Consider the following 11592-nt stretch of genomic DNA (forward strand, 5'->3'; position numbering starts at 1 on the left):
TACAAGTATCGGTGTAAGCATGGGTTCAATATTTATTATTTTTTTATCTCACGTGGGTTTAATATTTATTATTTTTTTATCTCACTTTATGTGACATGGATAGAATTAGAGAATCAATTAAATTTTAATATGATTTTTAAACATTTTAAGTTGTTAATCAATTGTAATTTATTAGTACTTTTTATCTAATGTTTGTGTTACTTCTCTTGTTCCAATGTATGTAGCACAACTATAATTTCAAAAGTCAACCAAATGTTGTTAATTATTGAGATTTATAATACTTATTTTGTTTCATTTAATTTAACACAATTAGATTAATTTTTTGAATTTTTTTAACATATTAAATTTTCAATATATATAAAAATAAAAAAATAAAACAAACAAATTAAAATGAAGAAAAAATAACTGAATAAAGGGAAAGCTGTCAGGTAGACATATCGATCATGTCCTATTTGATTATCTATACTAGCAGGCGGTGTATACCTTGTATAATTAAACATGTATATCGAACATATATTAGTTAATTAGTCATTATATCTATAGTTTTAGTTAATTACCACCTGTGATTAACATTCAATGGTAATTACATGAGTTGAATTTTTGAGTTTATATAATCCACACGTTTATATAATTCAGAATTTGTATAATATAATATGTATAAATTTTGTGTATGAAATTTTGTATAATATACGTTGTATAGCCGTTTAAAATTCAGACGTTTGTATTTATATAAACTCGTTATTTTGAGTTTATATAGAAACAACTTAATTATACAATAGTACGTGAAATTATATAAATTCACCCGTGAATTATACAAACGAGACAACTTAAGCTGCTACTACAAACCCTTTAATATACAAACTGTAATCACGAGACATAATTAAATTTATTATAATATCAATTTTCTAATTTTATCCCAATTAAAATATAAAATATTTTTTTTAATAAAAATTAATCTCGAGATTTGTTATCCGATATACCTAGGAGTTCTTAAGAGACAAAATCAAAATGAACAACTATAAATACGAAATAAGTGGAGAGAAAAAAAAAATACATTACTAACAAAGAGGAACAGCCAATTCATAAAATTTAAGGTAAACCAAAACTGAAAAAAGCTATAAACTTACTATATTTCTTCAGTGACAAAATCTTGAAGTTTTGTTTAGCAACAAAATCTTTGATAAAATCCAAAAAATTAAAATAAATTTGCATGCATGTAATTAAATGTGCTTATTTGCTGTCTCATACTCAGACCTAACAGGTGTTTGATGATGTTTTTTGTTCATGTGATTGTACTTCTGTTTCACTGTTTTTTCCTTTTTTGTTTTGTTTTGTATCACTGTATATGTAATCAGTCCAAAATTTGGTATCTTTAAAGTTTTCAGCTTTTTGTGATTGTTGGGGTTGTGGGGTTTGTTTTTCTAGGAAAAAGATTGAATTTTTATGCAAAATTCCAAATCTTGATAACTGGGCTTTGTTAGTAATTGTTTGTATGTATGTGTAGTAGTGCTATTTCTCTTTGATTCTTGAAATTAGTGGCTTAGAAGACTGACACCCATTGAGTTGGGAAGTGAAAAAAAAAAGTAGTTTTCTTTTGTTGATTTTGGGTTTTTTATGCTTCTTTGTATGTGATTTTCTTGTTTGTTGAAAGGATTTGATGTTTTTGTTGTGGGGATTAACTTGTGGAATTTGGTTTGCAGTTGAGTGAATTGTCTCTCTAGCATTGCTTGAATTGAAGAATCAGAGAAGAGAAGCTTATAAAGTATGAACTTTTTTCCATATCTCTATTTCCTTTTAGCATTTATGTTTGTGTTAGGCCTGTATAATGTTCTGAGTATCTGAAAGGGTTTTGAAATGTAATACTACCTCCATCCGTCTCAAATTATCTGGCATTTTTCTCTTTTCGAGATTCAAACTATGTGAACATTGACCGACATTTTAAAATGTTCTTATTTTCGTTAGAATTGCAACTGATGATTGTTTTCATATAGTATCTGAATATCAAAATTTTAATTTTAAAAATATACACAATGTAATCCCGCAAGTGGAATGTGGGGAGGGTAGATAGAGTCCATAGAGACATTGTTTCTGATAGACCCTATATTGAGTTGATTAAATCTAATTTAGCTTCGAAGATTAGTCAATTTGACCCTCGAAAAGGGAAAATCGACACTTACTTTGCAATCGAGGGAGTACTAATATATAATGTCACATATTCTTGTAAGATTTTGGGCTCTCTATTCTTTAACTTAAGGATTTGAGTTAAATGCGCATATTGATGGTGTGACCTAACTGTATACATCATTTATCTTTCTTTTTCTTTTTTGTAAGAGAATGAAACTTAGTTTTATCTTGCTAATCTCAGAGAAGGTTACTCACACCAACATGGTTTATTTATTTAGTTACCAGAGAGACTTTTTTGTGTGTGGGAATTTAAAGAATATTAGGGGTGTGCTTCCACACTAATCCAGAAAGAATGAGCATTTCCAGTTTATCTAGTTTGTAGACGATTTTAGCCAACTCCAATTAGTTTGGTATTGAGGCTTAGTGAGTGACAGTTGGTTGTAGAATATTCTTTTCGGTGGCAAAGCCAGGATTTTCCAGCAAAGGGGTGTCTAGTGTCACTCCTCGAATGAGGGTGGCTCTGCTACTAATTCCTTTACCATTTGTAAACAAATTTCTTCTTGAGACAGGTTTACTTATTGCATAGTGAGTGATAAAACTCTCTTTTTGTTAATTGGTGACGTAGTTCATCCACCATATTGTTTGAGAGCCTATAGGTCTGTTTCCTGAAATTCCAGCTAATAGTCTTTTTTGTCGGATGTCGATGTTTTGCTGCTGAAAAAGCTGTTTGCAATTTGTTTTATTTTTCTTACATGGGCATATTAAAAGCTAGACGGGTGGCCATTCAAGAATGAAATTGTTAACTTATATGGGACATGTTGTTTGTTTCTGTTTTCTAGTTCAGTGAAGATGGTGGTAAGAACTGTGGATCTTCGCTCAGACACCGTCACTAGACCAACTGAAGCCATGCGGAACGCAATGGCGAATGCTGAAGTGGATGATGATGTCTTAGGTTATGATCCAACAGCCCAACGCCTTGAAGCAGAGATGGCAAGGATAACGGGCAAGGAAGCAGGATTATTTGTTCCTTCTGGCACTATGGGTAACCTTATCAGTGTGCTGACTCATTGCCAAATCAGGGGCAGTGAGATTATTCTCGGTGACTATTCCCATATCCATATTTATGAAAATGGAGGCATTTCCACCCTTGGAGGTGTTCATCCAAGGACAGTGAAGAACAATGAAGATGGTACGATGGATCTTGATCTGATTGAAGCTGCGATTCGAGATCCTAGCTTTGAAATATGTTACCCAACCACTAGGCTGATCTGCTTGGAGAATTCGCAAGCTCAGTAAGAAATTCTCTCACCATTAACTCTTTTTATGGCAACCCTCATAATGATGCATTATCTGGTAATGCTATTGGATTTGTGCTAGTTTTTGTTAGAGCTGTATATATTTAGTATATTGTCGACCATACAACAACAACTATGCTTCAGTAATATGAATCTTCACCGACCATGTCACTTTGTTTAAGCCCATATTAGTCCAATATTTATAAAATCACTAGTGTCTCTTGCATTAGAAGTTCTGTACATGTTAATTGGCATAAATCTCTAGCAAGTTTTAAAGACTCCTAGCAAACATTAGCTATAAACCATGTTTAAATTTTATATAGATCTTTTTCTTCACATTGCTTTAGTCAGTTTTGAGTATTGTCTCTCTTTATAATGCAAGTTCTTAACCAACAACACTCTATGAGTGCAGCTCAGGGGGCAGATGCCTTTCTGCGGAGTACACAGACAAAGTTGGAGAGCTAGCAAAGAAGTATGGTCTGAAGCTCCACATTGATGGAGCTCGTATATTCAATGCATCAGTTGTGAGTACACAATTTTTTGACTTGTTAGAAAACAACCTTTTTTTTGGAGTCTGTCAATAATGCTACCTTGATTTGGATAGATTTTCAAATTAGAGTGATTATCAGTAGTTTCTATAAAGTATATGCTTATAATGCTATATGAAACAAGTAGCACCTTTGTGAATTGAGATCTCATGGGACTTGAAAGATAAATAAAGAGCTAAATTTGAACTAAGATAGGTTAAAATGATAAATATTGGATTCAAATAAATGACGAATGTGCAACATAGCTAGGTGCACATTTTTATTCTAGACGCATATTTGTGCACAATAGCTTAAGTGTCTGCTTTGTCTTTTGACAGATTTAATAGTCATCGGTTCTTTTATATGGACATATGACTTCATGGAATTTTGAGTTTTATAGGAGTCTAAATGTAGAGTTCTCCATAATTACTTTTAAGGGCTTCTACTTTTGTCTTTCTGTATGCCTTCTTTATTTTATGTTCATTCTGATTAACTGGGTTAATCTGTCATTTAGGCACTTGGAGTGCCTGTTCATAGGCTTGTACAGGCAGCTGATTCAGTTTCGGTAAGTGATATTATCCCCAAAAATCTAGATTACCCTTTCTCTTTATTGTCTCTAGTTGTTTCTGATCCACTTATTGAGTAACGAAACAAATACATTTTATTCATAACATGGTATATTAAAGGAGAAACAAAGAGATGTTTTATGTTTAGCTTGTAATGTATGACAAGGTTTTTAGTGTATTTTTCCCGAATTTCTGCTCATTTAAGAGTCTGTGCAGGTATGCTTATCAAAAGGTCTTGGTGCTCCAGTTGGATCTGTGATTGTTGGTTCGAAGAGCTTCATTGCCAGGGTATGTATGCTTTTGCATAAAAAAAATTATTTGTTCCTTGCCACATAGCTCATTGTTTCCTTCGGTTTTTAGGCCAAAATCCTGAGGAAGACTCTAGGCGGTGGAATGAGGCAAATTGGAGTCCTTTGCGCTGCTGCTTTTACCGCTTTACAAGAGAATCTTGTTAAGCTGGAAGGAGATCACAGAAAGGCTAAGATTTTGGCTGGTAATGTTTTCTCCATTTGATAAGATTATTAACCAACTCTTTTCATTTGTCTAATGATTACCATTTACTTCTCAGCGGAACTTAACAAAATCAAAGGGCTTAAAGTTGATGTTGCCACTGTAGAGACCAACATTGTAAGTTGACTCATCAGAAATGATGCTTAATTTTCTTTTAATTTAAAAGATGATGCTTACTTTTGAGTTTCTTAACAGCTGATACGTGTTTCCGGAAATATGTGCAATTCAGTTAGATGAACCATTACCAAGATTCTGACTGAACCCGGCATTTCTGCAAGAGGCTGATTCAAGCCATGGAAACAGCCTCTTGTAGAAAGCGGGGTAAGGCTGCGTATGATGTACCTTTGTCGTCCTCCCCTTCCTGAACCCCATGCATAGTGGAAGCTTTAGTGCACCGGGCTGCCCTTGAACCATTACTGCTCTGACATTGATTATTAAGCCAGCCCGTCTAACCCCCTCTCCTCATAGACAACTACCTCACCTTGCTCGTAGCCCATCGGAGTTCAGACTTAATCCCCTAAAGAATAGATCAATCCAGCGATACAGAACTTCTCATGAGCCAATTATCATGTTCCATTAACTCTTTTACATTCGAAAAACAACCTCCATAAAGCTTAGATCGAATTGCAAGAAGGAAATTTTGGCTTCTGGAGAGGGATGTCTATCCTCTGGAAGGAATCTCTCCTCTCTAGTAGTCCACAGAGGGAAACCCCCATACCAATGTAAAATTTTCTTTCAGTTCCTTACGATTCCTTTTGTTATCATCAGGTATATTGCGATATACTGAAGGGGTCAAGGATCAGTGAAGCAGAGTTGGTCAAGACATTGGAACAATATGGTTTACTTATACTACCAGAAGGCCCACTGAGGTACGCTTGCCTTTTTGTTCTTCAAATCTCCATCTAAGCACAGTTGCGCGTTTCCCTTGAGTGTTTATGCAGCTAAGCTCGTTTAGAGTTCAAGTAGTGAGAAATTACATAACATGCATGTTCAAGAGGTACAAACACTTGAATTATCACATTTGTAGTTGCACGAGATGTTGATGCATTAAATATCTTTTCCTTTCTTGATGACAATGTTTTGTATAGTTGATGTTTCAAAAATGATGTTGAAACAAACACTACTTTTGGAGGATTTGACATGCCTCCGCTGACTTTTTTGAAGAATCCGTGCAATATAGTGTATAATTGACATTATTAGCATTTAATGATAGGCACTTGTAGCGCCTTAACTGGTTTTTCAACTCAAAATCTGCTAGTAGTGCTCAAACTTGCATTTGTTGGTAAGATAGAAGATCGACAACGCTACAATGTTTTTTGCCCCTAGTTTTGATATGTTTCAGAAGATTTGGCTGTCTATTCTCCTTTAATCGACTTATTTATGGAAAAATGCAAGAACTCCAAATATTGGTATCCTAGAGCTCGTAATAAACCTTCCGAGACTTAGAAATGTATGCCAATTCCATTGCAGAGTCAGATTTGTTCTACACCACCAGATTTCAGAAAGTGATGTACACTATGCAGTGTCTTGCATTCAGGTAAGAAGTTAGATAAGTCGAAGCATCTACGTTCACAAATGATCACCCACTCTTCGCTTACATTTTCTCTCGTGAAATATCTGCAGCGAGCTTTAGCAGGAGTGGCTGAAGAAAATGGTGACAAGTAACCGGATAAACGGTTTCAGACATGATCTCTTTCTGTTAGAAACTGTTCCAAATGTTTACATGGGAGAGAGAGACCAGTTTCATTTTCAAATTTTAGTCAATCTTTAAACTTCTCATTTCATGTCCTTTTAATGATCAAAAGACTTTGTTTATTCTTCATATGTTTGTTGTTGGACTAGTTTGTCCTAATGATTTAGTAAGAAATGAATGGAGCAATGCTGATGTGGCATCTCGGAAACTACTCGGTACAACCTAACGATACATCCAATACCAGTGATTGTGTGACTTTCTTATGTTATGGGGTTTTGATGGACTGAATTTAGTTGTAAACCCTAGTCAGCAAGCAGTGGCGTAGCCACATTGTGGTAAGGTTGTCCACCCTTCGTCGGATCGGAAAAAAATAGTATATATATAAGTAAAATTATACCTGAAATGATTAAATAACATATTTTGGACATCCTTAACATAACAAGCTGCTATTCTGGATACCTTTTATGAAATTTTTGATTTCGCCAGTTGCCCTGATTTTAAATCACAATTACCTTAGTCTAATAAAAATGATTCTCAACTTCAATCTCACAACATTTGATTTGAAGGTAATTTTATGGTGATTAAATTTTATAATTTTCAACCATTATAGCTAGGTTCAAGCCTATAAGGATATTTCGTTTAGACATTCAAATTAAATTCTATTTCAATCAAACTATGTGAGGGCAATCAAATGATTATTATATTGTATTTTAATAACCAATAAAAGTGTGCTTGCATATCTATGTTTAGTAATGATAAACAAAATAAGCAACTTATGGTTATTATTGAAATATATTGAATCGAAATTGGCTAAATAATACTTCATTCGTTCATTTTTATTTGTCATGTTACGCTTTTTAAAAGTCAATTTGACTAATTTTTAAAGTTAAATTATATTATATTAATTCGATATTTTAAATCAAAAAATTAGATATACAATAACTATACGAAAAGTATTATACATTGCAATTTTTGTATATCAATATAATGAAAAAATATATTGTAAACTGATAGACAAAGTTTATATAGTTTTGATTCTAAAAATGAAAATATGACAAATAATAGTGGACGAAGAGAGTAAGTCATATCACAATTACGAAATTACATGCAATGACCTCGAAAATGAATAACCTTATAATCTTGAAAACCTTAAACAATAAAATCTAAAACTTGATACTTCATCGACAAACCTTGAACGTCAAATTCTGGGCCTAAGATTAATTAACCTAAATTCAGTCTTTTTTTAATATTTTTTTTTATAATTTGCGTAATATCTAAAAGTTTCTTTCTTTATCATTATTATTATATATAAGATATCAAATCAATCAAATACTATTAAAATATTTTGTTAAAAATTTTTGAGTCTCTAAATCAATCCGATTTTTAATTATGTTAGAATGAAACAAACCAAAATTATTTAAGTTAATATAAATGATCAACTCATCCAAATTCAATAAATTTAGTGAATCATATTTTTATAGAGTTAAAATTTATCCCCTTTTAAAATTCAAAAAAAATGATAAATAAATAAGAAAAAAAATGAATAATTAGCAAAACCCCTTCTCTACATTTCTGCTGCCGCTGCTGCTGCGCCTTCATCTCTATTACTCCTTTCACACGCAAAAAAGAAGAAGAAAGAATCTTTAATACTCTAATAATTTGCTTACTTCACCACAAGAACAAGAATTCTTCTTCTGGGGTCAGTAAAAATACAATCTTTTTTAGTTCTTTAATGTTAAATATCATTGTTTTTTTTTTGTTTTTATGTTATGAACTCTGGCTATGTGAGTTGGTTTTGCTAAAAGGGTCTGTCCCAGGATGATGAATAGTTGTTCAGCGTAAAAATTAGTGAAAGTATAGTGAACCCTTTTGAATATACTGATTAAAATGGAATGAGTTTGGTGGTTTCATGTAGCTGATTTTAGCTAATTTGTGGGGGTTGGGGGGTGGGGGCTGGGGGTTAAAGGTTTAATTGTTGTTTGTTTGTTGATTTTGTTGTGTTTTTTTGGCTGTATGCTGAAATGGATTGTTCTTTATGTTGGTTTCAGCATTTTATGTGTTAATTTCCTCTTGTTTTGTTGAAAAGGTTCAATTTTGGTGCCTGGGTGGAGCTCAAATATGTTTCTTTTTGTGGTGTATCTGCTGTATATAAATATTGCTTTTTTAGAACGTTGGACCTTGCGCCTAGTATTAGAACAGGACCAATCGCAATTATTGTTTACCGATGATGGGTCCTTGATTAAATTACCCATGCACTAGATGTTCAGCCGGGGCGTGAGGTGGGTGTTGAAGAGTCTCACATCGGATGAAAAAGGGTGGCTTGGGCTATCCGCTTTTGGCCATGAGTTAGGCTCATTGTTTTTTTGTTCTGAACTCTTGCCATGTTAGCTATTTTTGCGAAATTGAGTCAGTCCTGAGATGTTGCAGTAGATGTTCAGCGTGAAAATTAGTGCAAGTTTAATGAATCATTTTAAATACTGAATAAAATGGAATAGGTACAGAGGGCTTTGTGTAAGCTGATTTTAACTAATTTTTGGGGGTTTGGGGTTTGATTGTGGTTCATTGGTTGATTGTTGTGATTTGTTATTTTGTTCTGTTTTTGGCTGTATGCTAAAACGAATTGTCCCTAATGTTGCCCTTAACATTTTCTGGGTCAGTTTCCTTGTTCTTTCTATATTTTTCTTCTTCTTTTTGTGGTGACTTGGTGAAGACGAATTAAGATATTTTTGTGGGGTTTTTGCTGTATGTAGATACTCTCCTTTGGTTGTAAACTGTAAATATTGTTTTTTAGAACATTGTTTTTTGTTCTGAACTCTGTCTATTTGAGTTAGTTTGCTAAATAGATTCGGTTCCGGGATGTTGCAGTAGGTGTCAACGTAAAAATAGTGTAAGTATGATGAATCCTTTTAAATACTGAATAAAATGGGATGGGTAGAGAGTCTTCATGTAGTTGATCTTTACGAATATTCGGGATTGAGGTGTAATTTGACATGTTGATAGATATCTTGCAGTTGTGATTGTATTTGCTCTTTTTTCACTTGTATGCAAACCAAATGTTGCCATGAACATTTCTGTCAGTTTTTGTTCTTTTTGTTCTGTTTTTTTCTCCCCTTTGCTGTATGTAAATACTCTGTTTTCTTTTCACCTCTTGTTTCAATATTACTCATCATATAAATTTTTGGGCTAGGTGGCAGCAGATATGTTTTACCTATTTTGACCTAGTCATTTGATAACCATTTCCCCTCTAATTTGTTGAAGGCCTAGTTTTCCCTAAAAGATAAATTAATTGGTATTGGAATGAAATGGTTTGGATAGTGCTGAATAAATTAGAGGATTCATGTAGTGGACCTTTGCTAATTTGGGATTGAGGGTAGTTGATTGATTTAGTTTGGACTGGGGAAGGAAGGAGGGGCTGAGAATCCGATGTGGAGAAGCACCGAAAGGTCGACACTGTCATTTTCAGTTTCTTCAACTTAACTGACGGTGACAACCTCTTGCGTTTTAGGAGCCAAAAGATTTTGCCTTTCTAACCGTTTTCTTCTCCTTCCAATGCCAGGGGCTCAGGTCATGCTTTTCTTATCATATCTTATTGTTGGTCATTTGTCAAGATTTCAAGAGAATTTGAACTGTTGATGACCTGATGTAATGCTAAAACTGCCATCAATCTTCCAGCTTGAGCTACATTTTCGTCGATATAATATTGTTTTTAGTGTCTATAATTGTCCAAATACATGTCTTTCTATTTGTTTTACCTCTGATGCTTGTTATCATCTAGTTCTAGCCTTCATCATATACCTTAGCGACTAATTTTGTGAAGTCTATTGTACTTATTGAAAGTGTAATACCTATAAAGAGGTTCAGCTTCATATTAAGGCAAGTTTATGTGGATTTGTCGGTTGATTAAGCTGCTGGAAAATCTTACTTTTGAGCAAAATCAAATCAAGATTTTCCCAGCCCTCTTTTCATTCACCTCTATTGTTAAGTCACTTTCCCATGTTTTATTATATATTTAGGATGGGGGATGCTATGTTGCCTTCTGTCTGTTTATGTTTGTCTGCTTAAAGTTATGAATTCTAACCACTTATGTCATATTCACCTATTAGCAGACCCCAACATAGTCGGGAATTTGAGGTGTAGATAATTGAAATGTTTTCTTCTCCTTCTCGAACCTCTGGAAGTTATTGAGTCTGGTGCTTTCAAATGAAAATGCATGCAGATTATGTAGGCCAATGGAGGCAGCTAGGCACCTGCTATCTTTTTTTAAATTGATTTCCTTCTCGAAGTTGATTGTCTGTTGCTAGTTTGACTGCTTTAGTAACTTGCCTTGCTAATTATTCAGAATATATTTAGAAGATGGAGATAGTTGAGTCCATTCCTGATCTTGCCGTGCAAGATCCGCCTGGTGAAGACTTCTCAGCATCTGATTTGAGTTGGACCAAATTCGGAACTGAAGAACGTCATGATGATGTTGCCCTTATTCATTATGATCGAGTTGATGCCTTTATCATTGGAGAGTGTTGTAATGTGGAATTCCCAACAAGGTTTCACATTGAGAGGGGAAGGAAAAGAAGCAGAGGCAGTTTAAAGGAGTACAAGCCTGATGAATATTTGGAGCACAGGCTGTAAGTGCTTCAACCATTTAAGGATATATCATTTGATAACTTCTGGCCTTCTTTCTTCTTTGAAATGAATAATGTGGGTCATGATGACCACTTTTTGTTCTATTTGTCTTCACTAGTAAACTATGTACTTGTTTGAATTTTTGCTTACTTGATCTCTTGGTGGATTGACTCAGGAATGAATTTTCTGGGCAAATAAATCTGAATGTAGAGGATTGTTTGTAAATGTTTTAACTCTTGGAGATGTGGGGGGGGGGG

General features: G+C 33.8%; 2 protein-coding genes across 4 annotated transcripts in view; both read left to right on the top strand.

Moving 5' to 3' along the window:
* Positions 1 to 996: 996 nt before the first annotated feature.
* On the top strand, positions 997 to 6933 carry LOC107015676 (probable low-specificity L-threonine aldolase 1). 3 transcript variants are annotated; one of them, XM_015216007.2, is made up of 11 exons: positions 997 to 1094; positions 1701 to 1762; positions 2964 to 3416; positions 3832 to 3943; positions 4461 to 4511; positions 4729 to 4800; positions 4873 to 5005; positions 5081 to 5139; positions 5791 to 5891; positions 6493 to 6559; positions 6646 to 6933. In XM_015216007.2, the coding sequence occupies exons 3-11, from the start codon at positions 2974 to 2976 to the stop codon at positions 6685 to 6687; spliced, it is 1080 nt and encodes a 359-aa protein (XP_015071493.1). In that variant the 5' UTR covers positions 997 to 1094; positions 1701 to 1762; positions 2964 to 2973; the 3' UTR covers positions 6688 to 6933. The 3 variants fall into 3 exon arrangements, with proteins under 3 accessions (XP_015071493.1, XP_015071495.1, XP_015071494.1); XM_015216009.2 differs by lacking the exon at positions 997 to 1094 and adding an exon at positions 1135 to 1261 and having other exon boundaries at positions 6646 to 6846; XM_015216008.2 differs by lacking the exon at positions 997 to 1094 and adding an exon at positions 1451 to 1583.
* Positions 6934 to 8251: 1318 nt separating this feature from the next.
* LOC107018274 overlaps positions 8252 to 11592 on the top strand; it is an 8539-nt gene continuing 5198 nt past the window's right edge. Inside the window, exons 1-2 of the mRNA XM_015218711.2 lie at positions 8252 to 8414; positions 11055 to 11337. Of these exons, the coding sequence (XP_015074197.1) occupies positions 11069 to 11337 (269 nt within the window). The 5' untranslated portion in view covers positions 8252 to 8414; positions 11055 to 11068. The remainder of the gene's footprint in view (positions 8415 to 11054; positions 11338 to 11592) is intronic.

The sequence above is a fragment of the Solanum pennellii genome, chromosome 4 (assembly GCF_001406875.1).
Source record: "Solanum pennellii chromosome 4, SPENNV200".
NCBI lineage: Eukaryota > Viridiplantae > Streptophyta > Magnoliopsida > Solanales > Solanaceae > Solanum > Solanum pennellii.